Here is a 27,599-nt window from a genome sequence, read left to right as displayed (position 1 = left end):
ACATAAAGCCATCTGGGTGACTTTGTGCTAGTTATTTTCTCTCAGCCATGACAAAAAGGAAATGACAAAATACTCCTAAAATCTTGCCAAAACAACTGCAGGGACATGTCCAGGCAGTCACCAGGAGTCAAAGCTAACTTGAAGACACCAAAAAGCAAAAAACCTTTTGCCCAACCTCAGCAAAAAGATAACAATCTGATGTGTGTGTATTTATGTATGTGTAAAATTGTACACAAATGAACAAATCTTAAAGTTAACAAGTTAATTTTTTTAACAAAAGTGTCACAAATGATTTGTAGCAGGTAAGAATGCCAAAGACTAAACAATTGAAGAGCCTCTTGAAAAAGTAACATATGTCTTCCCTAACTCTTCTTTGCCCATAATTCATATAGAACTTGATAACTTTAAATCTGTTGACATGGATTTTTCACTCAATGGCTAATAATTAAATATAGCTTTTTTTTGGGGGGGGAGCAAATATTTGAGAAAAAGAATGATTGAAACTAAGTATTAGCTTAGCATTCTTATGCCTGTTCTCATATACCAATTCTATGACAGTTGCTTTTGTGTTATTTCAGCCTTATTAAATTTGGCTTTCCAAGCATAGATGAAACATTACCCTGAGGAGAAAATAAACATGGGTGGGTGGGAGGGACATTCATCTTTGCTTTTGTGGTTTTTTAATTGTTGCCCTTGAAAATGCACTTAAAATATAATTTATGGATGTTTTTAAGAAAAATGATTTCATCTTTCTTTCAACCTCCTCTATATGGCATACTTTTATTTATTGAACAGATTTTTATAGCTGTCCAACTCATACACAGTGGCTCCTGCTGGCATAAAACAATAAAAAGCCACAATTTGAATCTTCCCCCAAACTCCACCCTCTCCGCTGTGGTGGTAACAAACACAAACAAGCCACTTGATTAGTTCTGTGGGAATCTGGGATCTACAAGCTTGCTAACAAAACCATGCCTTTAGGCCTTTCAGAAAAAATAACAAGGTAGGGGCCAGTCTTGGAAGAATGATGTTCCACAAGGATGAACCATTACAGAAAAGGCTCTTTTTCTTGGCTCCATTTTATGTATTTCCTTAATGAATGGAACCCACAATGTCCTATTTTCCTGCTCTAGTGGGCCAAGTAAATGTAATGGGGGAGAGGTGGTCCTTCAAATAACCCGGCCCAAGGGTTTAAAGGTGATGGGCAGTACCTTGAACTGCACCCAGAAGCAAATTGGCAACAAATGCAACTCCTGCAAAAGAAGCGACACATGCACAAATTAGCAGATTGCTACATTTTGACCCAACTGAAGCGTCTTCAAGGGCAGCCCCTGTAGAACACATTACAATAGTCCAAATGAGAGATGACATGGGCATGGATGAAAGTGAGAAGGGCCTATTGGTGCCACCTATTCCTTGAGCAAGAGTCATAATTCCAAGAGAATCCTCAAATTATGCACTTTTCTGCCTGGAGCAGTGCGATCCCATCCATGGCCAAAGTTGATAATTCCCCAAGAACCAAGGAGCCCTGTACCCAAAATCCCTCCTGCCAGGGTTCAGTTTTAACCTATTGCTCCCCATCCAGACCTCAACAACCTCCAGGCACCAAGATAGGGCTATCACAGCATTAATTAACTTGCCATGGTCTGTATTCACCAAACCATGAAAAGAAAACAACACAAGTAGCTGCATTGTTGTTTTTCTTGTTTTGTTTTTTTCCCTTATTGGAATTATTTGATATTGCTATATATGTTTACTGTAGCGTGTCCTTGTTCAAGAGCTCTCACTTAACTTCATGTTCTTTTACTATTAACATTACATATAGTATATAATTTTCATTGCTCAAGTGTATTAAAATTTGTGTTTTGATGTCCAAGATATATTTTTGACTACATTCAGCTTTAGTTTTCCTAATGATCAGGATTTGTAAATTACCATAAATATTCACTTTCCCTCAGTGTCAGTGCTACTTTGACTTCCTTAAGTCTTCCATATTATTTAATATAAGGTAACTGATTGTTTTATATCTTCTCTAATTTTCAAGAAGGAAATCATCAGAAAAATAGGGTAGGAATTTTCTAAAAAGGACATGTATGAGAGACTTTCTTTCCAAACAGATGTTGATATAATTGAAGTCCTCCATTTCTATAATTCCATGTCTCTTTGAAGATCTGCTTATTTTGAAAAGTAGCATCTTCTCTTGATTGAATGAGCAACAATAGACCCTTATTATAATATATTTTAATCTAAATATTCTCTATAGATATTGATATATCCTCCCTTTCTACTTCTTCAGTCCCTTTCAGACAAACTGTACCCTTCAATCATATTCAGTTCAGTCTTGAATATTCCTTCATTTGGCAACTATTGTCGACCCAGCCTCTCAACTGTTAGAGTGCTTTTTGAGACATATAGATGTTAGAATGGAAAGTTAAAAGTGCTTGTTAAATTTAACTTCAAAATGAAATCTAGTCCAGTTCAGAGAAATGCTTCAGACCTTTGTAACATTGGCTTTTCTGAAATCCAAAAATACTACTAAAATATTTTCTATGAGAAAATATCACTTCAAATTTTACTAATTAAGTAAAGGTAAGTAATTAAGTAATTAAGTTTAGGTTAATCTCTGGTTTGTTCATTTGTGGCAGAAAAAAAAGAAGTGTGGAAATAAAATGAAAATAAGAACTTCCAAACTTCTTCTGTGGCTTTGCTGAAAGAAAATGGGAAAGTGCTGCTAGTATTATTATCTGTTTACAAATATGCGATATCATAGTTGCCAGTTCTTGGCTGGTGTTGGCATTCATACACATTGAGTTCTTCCCAAGAACCTAGGATGTTGTAATGTATTGGCATAGTATATGTGCAGATCCAAGCAATATGGCCTTTTGCCAATTACAGATGGACATTTTGTCAATGTGCATATTTTCTATGTGCCAGCCAATATTTTTTGTATTGGCACCCTGTGTGTAAATATGGGACCACTATAGCTAATTTAGGCCATATTCTTTCAATTTCAGTTTTCTGATCTTGATATTTTGAGGCTTTTCCCCACCAATTCTTTGTTTTCTTTTCTACTAACAATAGCACTTAGATTTATATACAATTCCATAATGCTGTACAGCACTAGCTGAGTGGTTTGTAACATCAGCATATTGCACCAACAATCTGGCTCCTCATTTTACTGACCTTGTGAGGATGGAAAGCTGAGTCAACCTTGAGCTCATCAGAATCTAACTCCAGGCAATGGGCAGTGTTTTCCTGCAAAACTGCATTCTAATCATTGTGCCACCATGACTCATACTATCCCCTGGTATTGCCACATCAATTATCTATACTTCCTTCCTTTCAGTCACAGTTAGATCTGAGTATTATGAGTCAGGACTGAATTCAGAAATCACACATTATTTCAACCTTCTCATTTTCAGCTACTTTTCCAATTATATTATTTGGGTTTTTCACTACTGGTTCATGATGATCTTTACAAGTGTTCTAGTGAGTCATTTTGGCAAATGTGTTATGTCATTGATTATAATCAGTCTATGTAATCTTTTTCAAGAGTTAAATATATGGTCTACTATTTCTTCTGTTCCTTTGCACTACTTTGTTCTTTGATTTTGATGGTTCTTCAGTTCTGGCCTTAATTATATCAGTTTGAATAGCTTACTCTCAAGCAGCCAAAATCCAGCCTTCAAGGTTTTTTTTTTAATTGTTCCAGTTGAAAGCCATTGCCAGGTTTTATCTTTATCCACTTTCCTCTCAGTCTCTTGTAGAAATTGACCATGTAATGTATTTCTTGTCAGATTTCTAAACATTATTTAGAGGTTCATGTTTCATTTCCTGCACATTCAATAAGTTCTAATTTTTAACTTACATCAATGCTTGTTCTTGGTTGTCTTTAACATAATCAGCCTGTGCATGTTTTTCTTCTTTGACAGTTTGTTTGACTTGAAGTAAACTTCTGCTTCATTTCTGTGGGCAGGTATAATCTATCAATATCATTGCAGGAATGTAGTACATAGTGAAAAGTCATTATTATTATTATTTTCAGTCTAAACTGCCTGGTTCATTTTGTGTATCATATCACATGTATGGCCCAGTCATATATGATTTTGATGGTGCTTCTACCATTCAATTTTACCTTCAGCCCTTTGCTCAGTGTATTATAATTATTAACATCATCCAAAAGAATTTAATTATTACATAAATTCCATGGTCAATTATTTATAAAAAGCAGAATTCCATGTACCAGGTATTTCAGATAGGTGTATGTAGTATTATATGTAGATGATGCTGTGATGGTATCACTATTACATGTAAGATTAAATAGGACATTTCAACCCCTGCTCCTTTTCTACAGGAAATACCAGCATGTGCAGCTGAGATGAACTACAAAAATACGCCAAAGATCTTAGTGTTTGCAATAAGACTCCAAACCCTAAAGTGTATTATTAATAGGCGGAACAACTGCCATATTTTAATTATTCAGCAATTATATTCTCTTCAACTGGAAATTTGAAAGCTCATTTCTTTATAGGCAGAAGGTTGAAAGTTTTTTTTCTTTCTTTTTTCATTCAAGGGCTGCCATTAAGCTTTTTCTAGTCAGACGCCTAGCATAACTCCTTCATTCAGTGCAGCTGGATTAGGAAATAAGACACCTGTATTTGAGAATATTTTCATCCAAGTCTCTGAACAAAAGTATTTCAAGTGGGTGGTGTGTCATAGTATATCACTGCAATTACAGACTGGCCTAATAAAGTTTGAAAAAAAGACCTGGGTGGAATAATATATCTTAATTTTTGTAGAAAATTGAATTTTTCACCTCATAATATAGCCTCACTTAATGTTGGTATATCCTGATTGCGTGGGGGGTCTGGATGGACAATATCTTAATGGGAGTTTTCTGTTTAGGATAGATATAAGTGAGCTAGATAGATAGTGAAACAAAAACTAAGAGATAGGAGTACAAGGACAGTACCTTTGAGAATATGGTTCTCAAGAATTGGCAGTATCCAGCTCACATCTTTAAAAATATTGCAAATTAATTTAGTAGCTCACCTGAAGCTCCTCCAGGATAAATAAGAGTATAATTACAAACAGACAGAGAGAGATTCTGCCTAAAACACAATCATGATAGATGTAGAGTACCTTCAAATGATTATTAACTAATGGACTGCACAGTCCAACATTGATTAAATAGATTGTTCCTCACCTATAATTTTCATTTGATCAGTTAATTTTTAGCAGACTGAGAATTATTATATCCTTACCCATTAGCCAGGGCTAATACATTTCCAGAATCACTTCATGGTCAGAATCTGAGAAAGACAAACTATTTTGAAAGATTTTCAGACACACACCCAAAAAAGGGAATATGTATTGTCCGTTCACTAATACTAATCAATTAAACATATTAATGGTATAGTACAAATATACTTCTGTACCATAATCTTTCAGTTGTCCTGAAATTTTCCATTTGACTTGCATTTAAATGAGTTGCCTTCAGCTGTTTGTCATTGTGCTTTTAAAGTAAGGTTCTCTTTGCAATGTATATGCATTTATATATTTAGAGACAAATTCTTTTATCTTCTAGGTTGAAATTAGAAGATAGAAAGAATAAATTGGTTAAAAACCTTGAAGAAACTAGTCATCTAACCACCCATTTACATTCACAGCTTAAAAGGTGAGATAACTTTGCTTACACCAGATTTTTGACAAATGATAACAGTTTGTGCAAAACTGCTGTTGGCATACTGTATTTCTGAATTGTCTATTTTGATTTAGGTGGAATATTAACTTGGAAGCCTGTCTTACAAAAATGTCTTCCTACTAAAAGCTTGGTTATCTATTGTCTAAGTCCTGAACTGCAATTTTTTTGCCCAGCAAAGAATATATATTACTGATCTGTTGTAGCCCTGCCTCTATATTACTCAAGCTACATCGGTGGAAAATTGTGAAATAAATAGGTTGGCTGTTCCTACTATGAGTAGCAATCAGTTTTGCATGTGGAAACATTGTCACAAAGAAAGATAATAAAATGAGGGAAAATTCACTTAATTATTTGCTTAGCAACAGAAATTTTGGACTCATTTGTGGTCATAAGTCAAGGACTACCTAAACCAATTAGGCAAAAATGAAAGATATAAATCATGAATATAATTAAATTGCATCTTACTTCAAATGCTCATTTTCTCAACACATCTGTGCACAGATGCAAATAACAATCACTAAGGAATAGCTTGTATTAATGTTCTTTTTATTGATTTCATAGTGCCGTCTTTCTTTAAGGGCAACACTGCACTAATGTGATTCCATTTATTGAGAGAGCATTTACTATGATTAATAACCAGTGAACAAAGCAGTATTTCCTTAAACTAAGAAATGTCCATGTTCTATGGAAATCCTTTTGTTTTCCTTTCACTTCAGGTAATATATATTATTGGTTCATATGCTTGAATGGTCCTTGAATGGCTGGGTGGACTGTCACTGGATATTAACATTTGAACCATTATAGGTCCATATATTTGCCATACGCTAAATAAATAAATGTTCATATACTTACCCACCAACGGAGTAGAAAATAGCAGAATGGGAAAAATAGGGTATCTCAAACAGTGATCTAAAATCTAAATTTAGATGGGAGTTGTGCATTGCTAAATACAAAACTACTTTCTTATTGTTCTAATTGTACTTTCTAATGTGTCCTCATGAAACTGTTACAGTAATCAGCAATATGTTAAAGTGGCTGAGTTTGTCACACAATTTGTGCAGTATTACACAAAAATTAATATATTTAAAAATCAGGGTCTTAAAAAAGAATTGTAATTAAAATGACTAGATTTTTTTTGTTTGCTTTTTTTTTTTTAAAGGAGCTATCTAAGGAAGTCATGTTGCTGCTATAGTTAATACTCTGTTATCTGAAACTTCTTTTTGGTAGTATTCAGACATTGTGAAACCTGTTCCTTTTAAAAGAAACCATTATACTTGTCAATTTCATGACTAACATGGATTAAATTATAAGTTTTATCTGTGATTTGAGATAATCTGAATATACTGCTGATAGAATAGAATGACAGCTCTTTGCTTCTTTGTTGCAGCCTCTCTGCCAGTACGTTATCTGTGTCTTCAGGGAGCAGCTTGGGATCCTTAGCATCTAGTCGAGGGTCCCTGAATACATCTAGTAGGGGGTCACTGAATTCTCTTAACTCTGCAGACCTCTACTACAATCAAGGTGATCAACCTGTAGATTTAGACTATCAATATAAGTTGGATTTCATATTACAAGAGAAATGTGGTTATATTCCTTCAGGCCCTATTACCACCATTCATGAAAATGAAGTGGTCAGCTCCCATGAGAAAACAGGATACAGTGACTCTTCCAGTTCTTTGGCAGCAAATAATGCATCCAAAATAACTGAACCTCCCAAATCTGTCACATCATTCTCTTCAAGATCTTCCCTGTCATCATTATCTCCTCCTGAATCACCTTTAGTTTTAGAAGGTGGCTTTTCAGTCCCTCCTCAAGATTCTCCGTTACATCATTTCACCACGGACTTTGATGACTGCGATTTACCCAGTGACTTTACAGGCATTACTAACTGTGAGAAACAAATTTTGCTGGATTCTGAAACTACAATGTCTTCTCAATCACTTAATGATAAATATCGCAGTGAAGGTGTTTCACAGAGCATATCACATTCAAGAAATACAGGTAAATATGTCTTGCTATTCAAACTCAGCCAATTTTCCCTCTCTGGATTGAACTGAATTTCTGAACCTTAGTAGCCAACATGTCCTCCGAAAATTGTGCAGTTTTCCTGATAAGCTGATAGGTCACTGTCAACAAATAAAATCATTAACAACTCAGCACATTACTTCTATACAAAGTAGGACTAGATAAGAAAGATCCAGCGAGATTAAACTTGAGAAAGCACTATAAAGTGGGTGGAATTCTAAAAATTGTGGTGAAACAGCAACAGCAAACAAAAAAAAAGGTGGTAAATGTAGTAGAAAGGATATCACAGCAATATGAAGATATGAAATAGTGGTGAATATCTGTAGCTCAGGTGTAGGATGAAAGCGAAGGCTCAGAGAATGAACTTCACTCTCATAGAAGATATACTGACAATAGAGGCACTGAGACAGAGACACTGGGTAACTTTATAACAGGAAGATGTTCACAAAACCAGTGAGCTGCCATGGGCAGAATAGAATCCCTTGAGGGCCAGTGCTATTGATAATATCTTCACTATTCTGTAGTTTCAAACAGCTCATTTAACAGTACAGGTAGGGAAGCTTGTGCCCCAAATCTGTATAAAGATCTGGTCTTAAGCTGCACATCATTTCCCCCACATTTTTTACAATCTTTCTACCTGTTAATTACTGAAGTTAAAATAATCAGGTATCTATGTGGGTTTAATAGTACTTCCTTGCTGCAGTGAAACTTTGAGAAAAAAGATAAATTCTTCCAGTCTGGCAGCCTATTCAGATATCTGCTGACTTATTTGCAAAAGGGAATTAAAAATAAGGAAGACATTTTTAAAAAAACAAATAACACTTTTATTATAGCTTGATTTTTCTTCATTACTGTTCACTTCATTAAATGAATAAAGAATGATGCTGACAGGTGAGAACATACTATCCATTGTTTCAAGGATTGGCCGAAGGCAGGGGGATGAATTGGCATGTTGCAGAGAAAGGTATATATTGAAAGCAGTCATTCAAAAAAAAAAGTGTGATGTAATCATTCTAGAAATCTTATAAATTCATTAGTATGATAAGTATTGTTTAGTGAATTAACAAAACCAATATTTTTAATTTAAACCTATTTTAATGACGTGTCTTAGTAATTCTACTGAAAAATACCCACTTTTAAGGCATTCACAGTGTTCTGTGGAGTTCCAAACATTCCTTCATTTTCCAGGGTATCACACGGTATGCTTGCATTTCAGCCTTCCAGTTTTGTGACTGATGAAGGAGTTTCCATTTCTGTCTGCAATTTCTGTATTATATTTCTCTCTGATTCTATTATTTACTTCTAACCAATGGTTATTTGTGTGAATTATTTGTATGCTACTTCTTAAAATAACTATAGGCAACCTACAAAAATGTATTAAAAATAGTCATAAAATCCAAGTATTACAAATCTTTTTTAAAATCTTCAAAAATCTAATGTAGTGCAATTTTAATCCCTCCTCAATTCCTGAGGATTTAATGTATTTCTTCCTCATATTAATATATATGATGAAGTACTACATCCTCTACAACAAATTATACCACAATAAATAAATGCTGCAAGATTTTTTATTTTTTTACAGTAGTTTAACAGACAGTTCTTTGAAAATTATAATTATACTTGGCGTACAAATAATCACACAAGGTGGTGTATCAAATTTGGGAGCAGCTGGTTGTTCAGAGCTTAAGTAAACTGCATGAATTTGTTGTGAGTGGCAGTAACAAAAATCTTTTATTTTTATTTATTTTTGCAAGATCAAAACAATTAGTCCTTTAAATGTATAGAGATGTGATTTGCTCCCCCCCCTCCAAATCTTGTACCAAAAAGGTATAGAACGGGTGGGTTTCAATTTTTTTTACTACCGGTTTGGTGGGCATGGGTAGGGCGGGCATGTGACTGAGTGGGTGTGGCCAACTTGACATCATTCATGCACACCCACACTCAGTTACATGCCCCCCTTAGCCACACCCACCGAACCAGTGAAAATTTCTGTTTTGCCAGTTGCCATATGCAGAGATGGCCTCTGGGCTCCCCCCCCCCAGCCTCTCCTCTAATAGCCCCAAATTTGCTGCAGCTGCCATCTGGTTGCAGATGGGATGCCTGCAGCACTCTGCCCGCTAATGTGCAGAAATGAGTGTTGGGGGGGGAGGGCAGGTAGGTTTTCTCTTGTACAGCCTCCCCTTGCAGAGATGTAGTGTGGGGCTCACCACCCAGTCCACCCCAGCTGACCTGACTTCCCTGCCCCCCCCAGCCAGAAGTCAAAGAGGGACACACACACCCCAACATTGCTGTGCTACATGAATCATTCGCAAGGCTCCCCCAGCAGTGTCAATTGACAGGCTGGGTCTCTGGCAGCTGCAGTAGGAGACCCTGCCTGTGGCCACCTCAGCCCTTTTCTTCAGTGTTCTCCATGATCGTGCCCGATCTCCAGGATCTCCCCCCTCCCCCTCAAGGCTGCCAGATGTCAGTCAAGGCATCCAACTGCAGTCCCACTACAAGGTGCCCAGGAAACAGCTGCTGGGGGAGAACAGGGTGTGGCCCTCCAACTCCAGCAAGGCAGCCCTCCCTCTCCTCGAAGAGAGGGGTCAGCCAGCGCATAGCACACGGAGGGGCCTTAGCTGACTTAGAACCTGGGTCTACACATGTACATACACACACAAACACACACACACACACAAACACCACCTCCTTTCCCACATGACCAGCTGCCAGAGCAACCAACCAGCTTGTCCATCCCCTCCTGTGCCTGGCTGGCCCTCCCATACGCACAACCATCCTGGCACTCAGAAAAGCTAAAAATAACTAACTTTAAACAAGAAGGGAGGCGCAGGCAACAACTGACACTTGGGCAACAAGTGGAGTCCCGGAGCAGGGCTTCTGTCTGCTTCACTTCCGTACCGATCCCTGATTAAGACCGAGGAAAACACTGGGAACTGAACCTGAACTGAACCAATAGCAGGTGAGCAGGCGAGCAAGGAAGGAGTCGCACGCTAAACCTGCCAAGGATGAAGGGGAGTGCCCCAACAAGTGAAGACCACTGGCCACAAACCGCCTGCCCACATTCAAATCAGCCTGCCTCCTTTCTCTGGAGGGGGGGGGTCATAAAAATGACTCTTCCCCTGGCAATAAAGAGCTTTTCAAAGTCCTCCTGACTGCCTGCCTGAAGCTGAGGGCAGGCTGGGCAGCTCCGGAGCTCTCCCTAAGGAAGGGCCCTCTTGGGGTGCCCCCATCCCACCAGAGGCAGCACCCCATGTTCCTCCCCTGCTCCGGACTCTTACTTGCCTGCAGTTTTATGGGCTCCTTTGCTCTAAATGGCCCATAAAAGCACCGCATCTGGGAGTGATTAAGACCCGCAGAGCAGGATTCTTGGGCAGGTTTTGGATTCCCGACAGGCCGTAAAAATTTTCTGACGTTTTGCAAGGCGGCTCTCAAAGAGGGCGTGGCCATTCTGCTATTACTACCTGTTTGGAAAGGTATGCCAGATTTTTACTACCTATTCAGCCAAACCGGATCGAATAGGTAGGAACCCACCTCTGGTATAGAAAGAAAGAAAAGATTGTTGTATCTTTGTATCTCAAAGGAAGTCATTGAGAATGAACTTATCCCATGGCTTATTTAAAATCAGGAAGGAGGAGCAGCCAGAGATGCTGCTACAGGGATGGAAATAGGAAACAGGAATAATAACAGCCATTTTTCCCACTGTAAAATGTGTCCAAAAAGTAAACATATGTTTAAGCATAAACCATTCTGGAAATGTCACAGTATAGAACTTTCTTAGAATGTGCTTGTTATACTTTTGGTTGAGATTAATACTTTATCAATAGCACTTAGACTTACATACCACTTTACAGTGCTTTACAGCCCTCTCTAAGTGGTTTAGAGTCAGCATATTGGCCCCAACAATTTGGGTCCTCATTTTACGCACCTCGGAAGGATGGAAGGCTGAATCAACTTTGAGCCTGGTGAGATTTGAACTGTCAAATTGCAGGCAGCTGGCAGACAGCAGAAGTATCTAACATAATGAAATCTATGACAGAAATATTCTAAAAAATGCTAGATTAGTTTTAACAGTGATAAATGATGCCCATGGCTGCCAGCAAAGACCATTTTCTTCTTGCACCAGCTGCTACCTCACTCTGTCCAGTACACTTTTTGATAGTTGTGAATTACTGTTCTCCATAGTGGAGGAGGTAGCATCCAGACTGGGTTGACGTCATCTGCTCACTGATAGGACTGAATCCGATTAAACTGTTTTGCCTCACCCTTGTTGCCAGGCAGGCCCAGCTTTTGACTCTGTCCCTTAGTGAGGATGGATGTGTCATCTATTATCTCCATAGCAATTTATTAATACTTGAAAGATAAGTGATCCTTTTTTGATCCATTTGAGAATTATTACTGGAGGGAGTTAACAAGGGCCTGAGCCTTGGCGAGGTGGCCCGTTAATGCCTGTAGCCCCTAGAGGGTGGCAATTTAACCTCCTGTGAAGTCTCCCTCCACAACCTACCTGACTTACGATTGGAGATTGCCTGGTAGAACTCTGTGCTTTGCCCAAGACATCTGGGGGCTGCAACAGCACTACAAACCAGCGCGGCTTGCAAGGAGGTCGGAGACTTCAAAGACGAGCCGCAAAGGGAACACAAGCCGCGGAGGTTCCTAGAATGCCTGAGGCAAGCTGTGCGACAATCAGAGCTTCAAAGAGCAAGCTGAGACAGCTAGAAAAGCCGTGAAGGCTCCCGGAAAGCTCAAGGCAAGCCGTGCAGTGATCGGAGTGCTCCGCTGCTCCTTTTTGAAGTTGAGGGACAAACCACAGCTCAAAGAGCAGCCGCAGAGTGCCCACGTGACCAGCAGCAGCCCAACCTTTGTTTTTCCACCACTTGCTCAAGTCAGCACGGCCATTGCAAAAGACGCAAAACGCCATTTTGCATCCTCCGACTGCAACATTCCAAAATGGCGGCCGCTAGCAATGCTGAGCTGGGGGAGACTTCTGTATGTATGCCAGGGGAGCTGCTTAGCCCGCATCCTGAGGCAGGGCCCCCATATCTCCACCAGGGCCCATCTCCATCCACATCCACTAAGATAGATACAGGCAGGGCGCATAAGAAGAGTGCTAAGGTGGCTGCCAGGTCATCCAAGGCAAAAAAGTCCTCAAAGTCCACCTCTAAATTCAAGAGGCAGAAAGATAAAGCACTGGAGCAGTTATATAAGGGCAAGTAGTCAAAAGACTCCTGCCTCATTACCATCTGACAGAAGGCAGAGCTCGTTGTCAAGACAAGTGCTTCAGCTATCCCCTGAAGGCAGAGAGGATAGGGAGGCTTCTCTCGATCTCAGGTTTCCTATCGGTACATCTGGCATTTGGGGGTCAGCACAAGATCTGTAGATCCTGCCCCATCAAGGGAACTATGCAATGCCTCTGGGATCAGAAAGGGGGGAAACAGCCTTCCCATCAACATCACAGGGATTCCGCCCTGAACAACTGATCCCCATGTGCATGCCTAACATGCAGTACATAATAGTGAATGGCATCCAACAAGGCATCGCAGCTGGGTTGCAGCAGAGGTAGGAATGCCCCGGCAGGAGGCACCTATGTGCCCAGCAGCAGTGACGGACATCACCCCTGCAGCTGGCTCATTATCTCCTGCTCTTGCCCAAGATGACCAGGCATCTGTGTCAGAGGAGGGAGAGATCAGGGAGGCAGATCTCTCTGAAGATGAGGGTATGTCCCCAAATCTGCCATCCTTCTTGGGTCTCTTTCAGCCCTCACTTTTCAAGACTCTGCTGTTCAACGCAAAGACGTCGGCCAACTTTGGGTCTAAGGCAGCTGCCATCCCACTGTGCACATAGGCCGTGTCAGCAGATACACTTTTCTTGGACCAAACCATTGAGGCCAACACGACAGTGGTGGGTTCCGGATCCTGTTGCAACTGATATGCTGCGACAAAGCCAAGCGTCCACCATGTGCACATGCGCTGTGCACGTATGTGCACCCACTGCCTGTGATGCTCCAGCTGCTCGGTGGAGCATCGCGCAGGTGCCATATGGTCCGTGCATGTGCGCAAATGGCCCGGTTGGGTCAAATACAGGTAAGGAGGGCGGATGGGCCTTCCAGAGCACCATACCGGAATGGTACCTGGTGCTCCCAGCAGGCACCAGTATGCTCATACCGTGGCATAACGGCCGTAACCCACCACTGTAACATGATACCCACTCCCAAGATTTTTGTGAACTTGGTTCAGCGACAATGGGCATCCCCTACATCTGGTCCTATGTCGTCCTCGACGGACAATTTTTAAAAAAATATGGACAAGGATCTTGCACAGATCCTGTTGACCTCAACGGTGGGTGCCCTGGTTTTGTTAAACACTTCAGCTAACTTGCCAGGAGCCCCGGAGGAAGTGTTGAAACTGGAGGATAAGAGAGCAGATTTCACCTTGCAACGGGGTCACTAAGCTGCAGCATGGGCCGTCCAAGCATCCACCACGGCGTTGTTCTTCACCTGATCTTGCCTGCTATGGCTGCAAGACCTCCAGGAGTGTATTCCTATTGCAGATGTAAGGGCTCATCAGGATATTAACAAACTGGTGGCTGCAGTCCAATTTACATTGGATGCCTTGCTTACCTCACCCAGATTTGTATCCAGGGCCGTGACGTCGGTGGTCACATGAAGGCTGTTCTCGTTGCGCCAATGGCAGACAGACATCCACCATAAGTGGCGCCTAGCATCAGTCCCTTTCAAGGGTGGTTCACTGTTTGTGGAGATGCTTGAACCGTTCCTGATTAAGAACAAAGAAAAGAGAAAGGTGTTACCCACCGCCTCCAGAAGGGGCTTTTCCCAGTTGGCCCCATATCCTAGGCGCCCTGCCTTTCACAATCAAGACTTCAACACTTCCAGACAGCACCAGCAGGTTGACCAAAACCAACGAGGCAGACAATTTGGCAGCAGAGGTCGCTTCTACTACTGGAACTAAGTTCCTGGCAACTGACCCATCCATCGGAAGCCAGTTGGCCTTCTTTGCCAAACGGTGGGATTCCATCACATCTGATGAGTGGGACAAATAGACAATCAAATCAGGGCTCTTCCTCGAGTTCCTCTCCAAACCCCTGAAGTTTTTTCAGACTTGTCCAGTCTCCAGGAATCCGGCTAAACAAGGCCTCATGCAGAAGGCGATCCAGCACTTGTTGGATATCTGCACTGTGCAATTGGTCCCTAAACAACAGCAGGGCCTAGGTTTTTATTTCATTCTATTTGTGATTCCTAAAGCCTCAGGGGGCTGGAGAGCCATTCTCAACCTAAAGAGATTAAACTGTTATCTACATTATAGGACGTTCAAGACGCACTCCTTACTATCTATCCTAGGGGGCATTAGACAGGGAGATAGCAATAGCAATAGTTAGACTTATATACCGCTTCATAGGGCTTTCAGCCCTCTCTAAGCGGTTTACAGAGTCAGCATATTGCCCCCAACAACAATCCGGGTCCTCATTTTACCCACCTCGGAAAGATGGAAGGCTGAGTCAACCTTGAGCCTGGTGGGATTTGAACAGCCGAACTGCTGAACTGCAGTCAGCTGAGGTAGCCTGCAGTGCTGCATTTAACCACTGCGCCACCTTGGCTCACCTTGAGATTTCCTCACATCCATAGACTTGACAGAGGCATACCTTCACATCCCTATTCTGCCTCTCTACAGACAATACCTTAGATTTTGTTATCTCAGACATCACTTCAGTATAGCACGTTGCCCTTCAGGCTTTCATCCACCCCTAGGGTATTTACCAAGGTATTAGCAGCACTGGTTCCCCCTTTGAACCTTTATGCACTGTTTCTCTGTGATTCCTTACGCTGAAGGTAGCCTTCCTGGTGGCCATAACATCTGCCAGGCATATAATGGAGTTGCAGGCCCTTTCAACTAGAGAGGACCTCTGTATATGTCACCAGATGGTGTGGTGTTATGGCTAGATCCCTCCTTCATTCCCAAGGTGTGCTCCTGTTTTCACCGGGCTCAAGAACCTATTCTTCCCAATTTCTGCCCGGAACCATCACCTAAAGAGAAAGTCGCACACCTGGACATGAGGAGGGCTCTAAAGATCTATCTAAAGAGAACTTTGCCATTCAGAAAATCTCAGATGCTCTTTCCAGCCGGCCTCACTAGGTCAGAAAGTAATTGCCTCCACAGTTGGTAGATGATTGAGGGCCTGCATTGCTACAACATATCAGTCACAGTCTATGCCAGCTCCGGGTATAACCGCCCACTCGACCAGGAGCGCGTGCACTTCTGCTGCCTGGACAACTTAGGCCTCCTTGGCGGAGATCTGTAGGGTGGCCACGTGGGCATCCCTATCTCCATTTATAAAAAATTATAAATTGGACAGTTTCGCATTGGCTGTTGCTGCCTTTGGCTACAGGGTCCTTCAAACCGTGCATATGGCAGGGATGCTTTGGATCAGGCAAAGACCCTCCCAGGGGGACACCTACAGCTTTGGTACATCTTAGTCTGGATGCTACCTCCACCACTATGGAGAAAGGGTGTTGGTTCTCACCTGAGATGCCTATTCTCATAGTGTGTAGTAGCATCCAGCCCCTCCAAGGAAGGCGGGTCCTCACGATTCTGGTTACAATGTATTACTTGACTTTAACCTTAGACATTGCAACAGGCTTTCTACCAGGAGCACTACATCGAACATGGCCTCCTGTCATTTTTATTGGGAGGATGACAGAATTCCTTTGCCGAAAGCTGGGTCTGCCTAGTGACAAGGGCATGGTTTAACAGCTTTATCAGTCCTATCAGTGAGTGGATGAGGTCAACCCAGTCTGGATGCTACCTCCACACTATTAGAATAGGCGTCTCAGGTAAGAACCAACACCCTTTTTGCATATTTCACCTGTGTTATTTACTAAGAAATTGATTTATCAGTATATTAATTTAAGCAGATCGAAGATGCATGTTTAAAATCTTTTTGTTCCTTCACCCCAAGTTTTTGAATAATGTATTGCCACATTTTGCTTGAATCGTTCAACTAAATATATATTTTTTCGATAGATCTAGATGATTGGGAAAGGGTTTGGGAGTGGAATTTGAAATTGACAAAATCGACGGCCTATAAAGAAAATATATACAAAATGTTCTACCGCTGGCATCTTCCTCCGACAAGACTGGCAAAAATCTCCCCAAAAGTATCGGCCAAATGTTGGAAATGTAAAACAACGCTGGGCACGTACTACCACATGTGGTGGACGTGTCCGGTTGCCAAAACGTATTGGAAGCAAATACTAAGATGGCTGAACGGAATCTTGTCAATGAAATTATGTCTTAACCCGGAAACCTTCCTATTAGGGATAACAGATAAAAAAATATGTAAAATTAATCAATACCTTCTCATCCATATTTTGACAGCAGCAAGGATTGCTTACGCACAGTGCTGGAAGAGTGAAAATGCCCCCACCAGCACTATGGTGATGAATAAAATCTTAGAATTAGCAGAAATGAACAAATTGACGATGCGGATTAACGATAAAGAAGATACAGACTTTTATAAAGTCTGGGAGAAATTGTACAAATGGCTTGATAAGACAGTGAAGACTTAGACATAAAAGGAGATAGCTGACTAACTTAACACGATTCAAGCAACAATCCTAACGAATAACATACAAAAACTGAGAGATAAGTGAGAGGAGAAAAGTATTAGAGGTGAGGGTTCACCGTTGACCAACTCTGCTAGACCACGACGTCGGGAAAACTTGAAAAGCTGATAGGTAATCCGTTATAGCTACCTGCATGGAATTAGCAACCAAGTTTTACTCTAGGTAAGGCGAGGTGAGCAATGGGAGATGAAAATAATTCTTCATCTTGCATCTTGTAAAGCTTGCCTTTTTTAAATAAGGAAAGGAAAGAGAACCGGGTCGTCCTCAGTAGAGGAAAATATGTAAATGCAACAAAGGTTAGATTGGAGGGAGGGAGGGGTAGTAGGAAAGACAGGATGGAGAGGAGAAAGGAGAGGAACAGGAAAAAGGGAAAGGCAGAAGAAGGGGGGAAGGTTAAAAAGAAGGAAGAGAAAGGAGAGAAGGGAAGGGAGAGGTGGAAAGAAGGAAGGAGAGAAGAAAGAGAAGGAAGTGGGATAGGAAGGAGGAAGGGAAGAAGGTAGGGAAGCAAGGAGGGAAAGAGGGAGGGAAGGAAGGAGAGAAGGAGAGTAGATAGGAGGGAAGAAAGGAGGGAACTTAAGAGAAGAGAAAGAAAGGAGGGTAGGAGGAAAGGAGGGAGGGAAGATATGAGAGAAGGAGGGGGAAGAAGAGAGGAAAGGGAAGGGGAAGGAAAGGAGGAAAGGAAAAGAAAGGAGGGAAGGAAGGAGGGAAGGAGAGAAGGAGGGAGGGAAGGAAGGGGAGTGGGAAAGAAGAAACAAGGGAAGGAAAGAGGGAGGGAGGGAAGAAGATACCTAACCTTTGATGTCTATAATGATTTTGATATTATGGGAATGTCTTGAAACACAGTCAATTGTAAAGCGAAACAGTGGATGTTGTATTGTCTTTTACCAGTTATTGGTTGTTGTATTTTTCTTTTACTAATAAAAATACTTTAATACATATATATATATCACAATTCTTTTAGTTAGAAATCGGTGTTATTTAGTTACATGTGTAGAAATGAAAACATTATATAGTGGCGAAACTACATTTTATAGTGTCCTTCAATCAGTGGTTTCCTGATGGTTCCCTTTAAATACAGATCAGTCAGGACCCTTCTTAGCTTTCCCAAAATCAGTGGAGAGTGGCTAGTTACTGCCACTTGCTGTGTCGGTTAAATAATTAAAATATGTAAATTTAAAAGCATGGGGAAATAAGAAAGGAGTGTTTGCCATAAAGACAGTATAATGGATGCCATGAGAGGCAATTCTAGAAACCCTGGTCCAGCAGCAACCTGCCTCAGTTCAAATGGCAATAATACCCAGAACAGCAATGAACTCAAAGCCAAAAGAAGCAGATTGTAGGAACAGGTGTTCCCTCAAGTATTTCAACTCAAGCCATTGTACTTTGAAAGTAAGCACCAGTATCTTTAACTCTGCTCTTTGTGGCTGAAGTAAAGGATGGAAGTGTCACTGACATTATTCCTTATACTTTGAAAGTAAGCACCAATATCTTTAACTCTGCGCTTTGTGGCTAGAGTAAAGGATGGAAGTGACATTGACATTGTTGTTTAATTATGTAGGTTGATGTTGGAAACTTTGGGATTAAAGTACATTGTTTAGCAAGCAAATATTTGTAGTGAAAGAAGCTGGTTTACACTTCTGACACTGTGTCACTTGCCAACTTGTTCAAACTTGGCTCCCAGTATTGACAGTCTGCCATTTGCTCAGTTCCCTGAGTAAAATGAAGGGGCGGGGAAACTTTGCAATTCAGACAATAATATTTCAGTGCTTAGCTCCAGCTTAAGCTCCACTATACACTTGGTGAATGTAATAGATATGAAATGGCACATTCTGTAGCTTATCACAAAATTGCTAACAGTGTAGAATTTGCAGATGGTTGAGGACAGATACTTTTGGGATAGAAGTTTCTTTCATTTAGTTTGCAAGGAAAGGGATGAGGAAGATTGTAGATGTCTACTTTTTACAGCATGAGACTTTAATTGGCAAACTTTAACCTATAGTTCTCATTCAGCAATAATTCTCCAGCATGATAGACCATTTCTACCAGTGGTGAAATTCAAAAATCCCCCCCCCCCCGATTCTGTGGACGTGGCTTGGTGGTCATGAGACTGGGTGGGCATGGATTGGTCATGTGACCGGGTGGGCATGGCTGCACAACTGGCTCACACACAATGTAAAAGCAGCTGGACTTCACACAAAATGGCCCCTGCAAAAACCAGGAACCTCACAGACAATCAGGCACAGCTGATTGTCATACAGCTGATCGTAGTAAAAAATGCTAAAAAAAAAATTCTGACCATCACGCGGCAGAGCTGATTGTTGCACAGCTGATTGTCGGAACTTTTTAACTTTTTAAAGCATTTTTTTACTACCTGTTCTGGCGAATAGGTAGTAAAAAATGCTAAAAAAAATTCTGACCATTGTGCGGCACAGCTGATTATCGCATAGCTGATCATGGGAACTTTTTTACTTTTTAAAGCATTTTTTACTACCGGTTCTGGCGAATAGGTAGTAAAAACGCTTTAATTTTTTTAAAAAATGTTCCCACCATCACGTGGCACAGATGATTGTCGCACACCTTCTCTTTCAGCCATAGGAACCAGGCAGGAGAAAAACCCATGAAATCTTGCAAAGCAAACTGCAGGGATTTGTCCAGGAAGTCAACAGGAGTCAATACTGACATGAAGGCACAATAAATAATTATTTTCCAACACCCTTGGCCAGATCAACCTTAATGTTTAATGATGTTTTGCCGATTCTTCCCTGATACACAAAATGTGGTCTCATTCTGAGGTTTTGAGGAGTTATCCCACTAGTGAATATTTGTTCAAAAATATAAAACACACATTCACAAATATAAATGGTTTGTCATTTGATAACAATTATTAGATTAGTTAATTATCACATCAGTTGGCAGCAGTTACAGTGGTCAACATTTAGGGTCAAGGGGCTTTGAGACCATGTTGACTCCTAGCCTCAATGTGTCCCTGCTGTTTTCTTGGCAATGGTTTAGATTTGATTTGACATTGTCATCTTCTTTCTAGGCTAAGAGGGAGGGACCCACAAAGTCAGCCCATCTGGTTTCCTGTGGGTGGGACTAGAACTCATGGTTTCTTAATCTTTAGCTTGGTACCTTAAGCTAAGCAGGGCCAGCTGTGACCAATTCTTCAACATAGACCATCAGATAATTTTACTATAGGTTAGCCTAGATTGTAAAAAAACAATAACACATGATCATTCATGAAAACTCCAAAATGGGATGTTGCTTGTCTTTAGTTTGAATTTTAACTGCAGGTTAACCAGAGAGGGAAAAGAAAGTAAAGTGTCAGAAAACAATTTGGAACATAGCAGTACAATTGCATGTAGAGTCATTCAGAATTACCCATTACATTTAGAGGATACGATTGCATAAATAAGATGCATCTAATTCTTAACATTTCAAAGCCCCCCCATGTCAGATAATATACTTTGGGGTATTAAACATTATTTTTGTTTCAATATTAATGTTGATGATTATTAAAAATTACATGGAGACTTTTATTTCTGTATTTATAATGTACATTCTCCATTATACAAACTCTAATTTCCTGAATTCGGTAAAAGTTCTTTTAACTATCATTGGAAAAAAGTTATTCATTATACCATCTCCTCCAATTTAAAATTCCCAAACCTGCAAGGCTCTCACTCAATTACAGGCCTACTGATGGACTGACTGAATATGCCAATGCAATGCAATGCAATGCAATGCAGTTTACTTAAGTTCTGAACAGCCATCTGCTTTCAAATTTGAGACATCACCTTGTGTGATTATTTGTACACCAGGCATTATTACAGGTCTACTGATGGACTGAATGTGCCAATGCAGGTAAAGAGCACCAGGTTAGGAAAGGTTATTATAGTCTCTGTCACATAATCAATCCAATGCAATGAAAAGCTTCCTAAAAGTTATGTAAATATTTGGATTATGTCCAGTTTCAAATTTATATCTTGTAATTCTACTGATTCTGGTAAATCAATAAAACCTTAGTTTTAATCTTTAGTTTTGCTCACAATGAAATCAATCAGTTCTAGTCTTGGCTTGAACAGAGTTTTGATAATGCTGCACATGTTTGTATTTTCTCTGCATCTTCATTTTAGGCAGAGGAAACCTTGTCTCCTGCACACAGCTTTTTTCTGTGCAGAGTATCTTTTGGAATAACAGATTTAGAATAACTGTAAAGTTCTTTCATAGATAGACTCTGTCATTGTCAAAGTCGATTCCAGACTGCTGTGCTTATTCCTGAGAGTAATCAATAAATCATGTCATCACCTTCACCTCTCTCAAAGTGGTGAAAGAAAAAGCACTTCATCATCAAGGAAAAAGCATCCCTACTGCTATAAATGAAAGGAAAAATGCAGCAATCAATCCTCTAATCTGAAGCCTTAAAATTTAAACATCTTAACAAGATGTAAAGTCATGACTCAGGAGGGAGGGTGTAATGCATACCAATACATTTGGTTCCTTGATAGATAAAGGGAGTCCATGCACTTGCAAGTTATTACATTACAATGTGCTGCTTGCATTGATTGTACTATGGTTTCTGCAGGGAAACTAGCAAGAATTGAATTTTGAAATCAGGAGAAAGAAACTTGAATTTTCTCTTAAATTTTGTGGTAGAGTCCTAGGTTCTGTCACTGGTGAATCCAAAACAGAATTGGGATTTGTATCTTACCATATAGAAATTTCAGAAAGGATTTTTTAAAAAAACGTAATTAAAATATTTAGAATCTAATTTGCTTGATGTCAAAAGTCTTTAGTTTATTATAACACTCTGCCATTGCTTATTGTCAAAAATCTTTTGTTTATTATGGCACTTTGGCATTCCATTTGAAAGCACTCTCAAACTTTGTGCTTTGCAGTATTTCTCCAATATGAATGAAATGGCCACAATGAAACTGAGAAAGATTTCTGAATAAAGGTGAACTTAACTTTGGTAGCCATTTAAAGCCATAACTGTTTAAATCTCAGAAGTTCAACAATTTTGTATAGATGTTCTGATGAAATCATATGTTCCTATTTCCTATTAAGCAGTAGATTGAGACTTGGGGGGCATTACAGCTTAAAATGTTTGTTGCTTGAGATAAAAAGGCATGTTCTTATATTTTTTGTGCAAACATCAAGAAATTTTAATAGTAGCTATGGGGCAAAATTGCAACTATATGTCTGCGTAGCAGGTTTTCAGTTGGAAGCCAAGACAGAGTGCATAAAGATAGTTCTGTTGCCAAAAAATCCATTGAGCTCAGCACCGTTGGCTCTGAAAATAGTCCCTTACTCTGAAATTGCCAACTTATTCTACCTAATGCTAAGACCTGTCTCAATTGGCACATTCATCTTTTGCTTTTTTGATTTTGAGAAGAGGAAAAATTGATGCATGAATAATAGAGATCCTTACTTTTAAGAGTTGCAGAAAAGTAGTAGGTTGTTTTTTTCAGCCTTATAAAATGCACATAGTGGTAAAGAAGCCTCATTCTAAATCTGAAAAATTTGAATGCTATTTCAATACATGTAATGCTAGTGATGAAATTTAATTACAGTTTTGGAACTCAGAATCTTCCATATAAAGTTTGACTAAGAGTTGAGTATGCTTTTCTTATTCACAGCCTAAAATAAAGGTTCTTTCCCTTACCTAGGTATTGACTTTTCAAAAAGAACAAGAATTCATTTGCTTGATGAGAAGACAGGCTGTGTATCTGCTGCTGTATCTGATGAGTCTGTGGCTGGAGACAGTGGTGTATATGAAGCTTCTGTAAAACAGTAGGTTTAAAGTCAGGAATATTCCTATTTGTCAGAAAACACCATTAACATTACATTCAAACATTTGGCTTCCAGCAATTTCAGAACAAATCAAACAGATAGGACAAGGAATAACTTTTAAAAAAGATTCAAAAAAGTTACAATCAGGAGAATAAAGAATCAGTGGAACAGAATAATTCTCCTAGGTAAAAATAATACCTTAAAATCTGTATAAATATATATTAATATCAACACTGGAAAACATTCTCCATAGATCTAATTTAAATTTTAAAATAGTACAATTGAAGAGTTTGAGAACTGATCAATCCTCATTATGGAACATTCTAATATTTTTAGAAAACAATTAAGTACTCAGATAATTTTTTAACAAGACTTAATTATGCAAGCATTTAAAATGGAGAGTACATGCTTTAATTTATTGAAGGACAATAACATTTAAATAAGGCACAATTATTTTATTTTATTTTATTTTAAAAATTGCCAACCATCTCATATCCAACAACTCTGGGCGATTTACAGCATAAAACATTAAAGAAGAAAAGACATTAAATTTAACAGTCATGGGACACAACAGATAAAATCATTCACAATTGCAAACTGTTAAAAACAGATGGGAAAGGTGGGAGCATGACACACAAGACGTGGGGAGATGGGATTAGATATTAATTAATCAATCACTCCAGTGTGAAGCTCCCCTATTGGGTCCCAACCCACCTGGCAGAGCCAGGTCTTGAGGCTCTTTCAAAATTACAGGAGGATGAGATGTTCCAGAAGGCAGGAGCCACGACAGAGAAGGCTTTCGTCCTGGAGCCCATCAGCTGAAATTCCTTGGCTGATAGGAACTGCAGCATGCCCCCTCTGCCAGCGCAGGTGGTATTGGCCACTCCCATCAGGATGGGACAGTACCTCACGTAACGTTAACGAACATAGCAAAAGTAATTCATTAACTTAAGCAAAGAAATAGAAAACAGTTCCAATATTGACCTAAAATTCCAATGTAATCTTATATCCTAGTGTAGTAAATTATATCCCAGTGCAGTAATCTTATATCCCAGTGTAGTAATTTTAAATATATGAGATCATGTCTGTAAAAAGTATTACATTTTATTATGTCTTTTTTTCAAATTCCATTTGTTTATAATCAAAGTATGTAAACTAGTTTCATTTTATATAGCCAAACAATATGCAGATCATGTAAATTATTATGATCTTAAAGGATGGGACCTTCAAATAAATTGCTCTTAGTGAGGTAATATTTAGCATTGTTTCCTATATATCACACTTCAACAGCTTCAGTATTCATGAAGAAAATTTCCCACACAAATTTATTTCTGTGTAGTAAAAATAAAATATATTAGCGTTCAAAAAATAAAATGTTGACCAGCATTTACCAATGATTTGCTCAAGTATGTTTGACCTCAATTCCCATTCAGCAAAAATATTTCTGTCATTGCCATTGATCTATCTTAAACTCTGTTCCCTAGACCCAATAGCAATGAAGAAGTCGCAGGTAGTGAAAATGATACCACAATGCTGGAAACCTCTCAAGTACAAATAGGGCTCCGGTGAGTCACTACATATATTAAGATATTAAGTTTTTACTGACCATTGTAAATATGTGATGTCTAACGCAGGGTTTTTCCTCTCGTCTTCTTAACAGATACGATACAAAGAGCTCAAGTTTTGTGATCGTTATAATGCAGTTACAAAATCTTCAGGCTCTTTCAATATCCCCTGGTAACAAAATGTAAGTAAAATGCTTTTTTGACAATGGTACACTTTGAAGTCTAGGAATTCATTATTAAGCATTTACCTTTTCAGGAAATCAAAGTGCATTTATAACACACAGGTTTCAGGGAGGATAGATATGTCAACTTGAATCTTCTTCCATCCTTTATGTGCTGCAAGTTTTGGCTGCTAGAATGTGTATCCAACCAACCACCTTCATCCGGATTTCCAGTGCTTTCATGATCCTATTAGACATCTGCTGGCTAATTGGAGCACAGGATATGATTCCTTCTTAGCTAGGATAGGAATGTCCCCTTTACCATTTTTATTTTATTCAGAAGATTAAAATACAAAATACTAAAGAAAAATAATTAAAAAGAGACAAAACAAAACTGGATTTTAAAAATGTGGTTAAGAAAAACAAAAGTCAAAAAGAAGTATTCCCTCCCACCCCAGTTGAACACTGGCAATCTATTGCAACAATAATAGCTTCCCCCTACCCTTGCAAAAGAGGTCCAAATTTTATAACCTTCTACATCTATTTGCAACCCAACTGACCTGCCATACATTACATATATGAAAAAAAAGAATAGTTAACCGGTTAAACAGCAGTGAAGTTAAAGTTCAAAGCACTGCTAACAGTGATTTTTGTTAACAGTCTGCTATTGTATTTACTCATAGAAAGTCTGCACAGTTTCTTATTTACCACAAATAACCCGATTATTATCTCTAATCAATCCAGGATCAGATACCCTTGTGTGGTTCTTAATAATGAAATATTTCCTTAAATTTGTAATTGGGAACTTTCCCAACAATTGCATTTTATTTCCAAAGTTCATAAGTCTCTGTTATAAATATCTCTGCAACATCCATTGTTGAATAATAATTCTTGATAGGAATGAAAAGGATGGAAATTTGCCACATTAACATGTTCTTTTCTTTTTATATTTCTGGAGTTTATCCACAATAGTTTTCTTGAAGTCTTCCTTTGCTTTTGTGGTTTATTCTGTAAAGCAGGGGTCCCCAACTCCCAGGTCACAGATCAGTATCAGTCCGTGGTCTGTAAGGAACTGAGACACACAGGCAGTGATCAAGCAAGCAAAGCTTTATCTGAGCATGTGCAGGATCTAGGTTGCATATGAAACCATCCCCTCCCCGCAATCTGTGGAGCAAAAATTGTCTTTCACAAAATTGCTGTCTGGTGGCTGAACAGTCAGGGAATTGCTGCTGTAAAAAATGACTGCATATTACTGAACCACATGAAAATGTATGCAGTTTCTGAATGGAAAAAACTCCCGACCCATTTAAGAATATGTTCCCCTTTTTCCTGAAAATCTTCCTTATTCTTCCTGATTGCTTAATGACTATTCACATTTAAGATAGCCACAGAACAAGTGTTTTATTGCTGAAAAGCACCTTCCAGATGTTATAAATGATTGCATTCTCACCTCCCCATGATCACATGTTGGCTGCTTGGCAAAGACCTGGTGTGGCATCACATGACTATAATTTGCTATGATTTTTGCAGGTTTCTGTCATTTCCACCATTTGAACAAATGGATTCACTTAAAGACCACCATGTTCACTTACCCGCTATGGGGGAAAATATCATAAAAATACTTCTGGTCAATTGGATGCTTCAACCTATGAGTGTAATGACATGATCAGCTTTCCACTCCCAATTGCAGTCACAAGTTAAAGACTACCAGTTCCATTTCCTTATTTCTTCAAATAAATAACCTTGTCTGCTGTCTGTTGTGATAAGGTTTTTAAGTTTTGGGGATTTGTATTCTCTCCACAGCAACTGTCAAAGGCAGGTAGGAAGGTGTGCTTTTAATCTAGCTAAATTAAAACAGAGTGGAATGGGTAAAACACACCAGCTTTTTCAGCTTGTATAATCATTAAGTCAGGAGCATTTTGACTTTTTGGCTTTTAAAAGACTCCAAGAAATACTCTTTAAATAAAATCCATTTGAAAATGAGCAGAAAGTGAGCAACAGTACTTCTCCAGAAGGAGTGTTCTTAAAGTGAACAAACTTTTGCATTGGGTTTGAGATTTGTATGCTACCTTGAGACATTTTAAGCATTCATTGTCTGAATGTCTGAGTTGTATTTGCATTTCAAAGAAAACACAGTTTCATTTTCTCATTTGAAGAGCAAAGCATGAAATTCTGCTTTTACTGGGAGCACTTATTTCAGCCTAGATGGTTTAATCTTTACAAATATTGATATATTGTGAGAGCTACTTATACAGCAATATGATACAGGTCTGCTCCCCAACTTCATTTCACATTGAAAAATGTTGCATGAGCTTGATAAAAGATAGGAAAGCCACAGATCTTCATTGACATGGTTTGATTTTGTTTTTACATTCCCTCTTCTGTTTTCGACAATACATGAAAAGTTCTCCCATATTGCTAAATTGTAATGTGAAAACAAGTAGCCATACCATGATGTGATAATGAACAATATACCTCTGTCATTTGGACAATAATTAGAAGTGAAACCATACTTTGTCTCTCATAAAATAGATATGAATCAAATTTAATTACTCCAGACAGATAGCTAGCTGCCTAATCTCTATCTAAGAACATTCAAAAAGGGAAGTTCACCAATTCCATGAGTAATCACTACTAGAGATGTTTTTCTTACTTGTTAGAAAAAATTTTCTGACATTAGTCAGAATGTGCCTTCATGTAATAATCAGTTCATT

General features: G+C 39.2%; 1 protein-coding gene across 2 annotated transcripts in view; it reads left to right on the top strand.

The window, feature by feature from the left end:
* WWC2 (WW and C2 domain containing 2) overlaps window positions 1-27,599 on the top strand; it is a 153,396-nt gene that overhangs the window by 101,774 nt on the left and 24,023 nt on the right. For both annotated transcript variants that reach the window (XM_032223804.1, XM_032223805.1), the window contains exons 10-14: window positions 5,588-5,677; window positions 7,092-7,705; window positions 23,036-23,159; window positions 24,644-24,724; window positions 24,820-24,906. In XM_032223804.1, coding sequence (XP_032079695.1) covers window positions 5,588-5,677; window positions 7,092-7,705; window positions 23,036-23,159; window positions 24,644-24,724; window positions 24,820-24,906 — 996 coding nt within the window. The remainder of the gene's footprint in view (window positions 1-5,587; window positions 5,678-7,091; window positions 7,706-23,035; window positions 23,160-24,643; window positions 24,725-24,819; window positions 24,907-27,599) is intronic.

The sequence above is a fragment of the Thamnophis elegans genome, chromosome 9, assembly GCF_009769535.1.
Source record: "Thamnophis elegans isolate rThaEle1 chromosome 9, rThaEle1.pri, whole genome shotgun sequence".
Lineage (NCBI taxonomy): Eukaryota > Metazoa > Chordata > Lepidosauria > Squamata > Colubridae > Thamnophis > Thamnophis elegans.
Note: the sequence above shows the minus strand (reverse complement) of the source record. Positions and strands in the feature narration are given on the sequence as shown.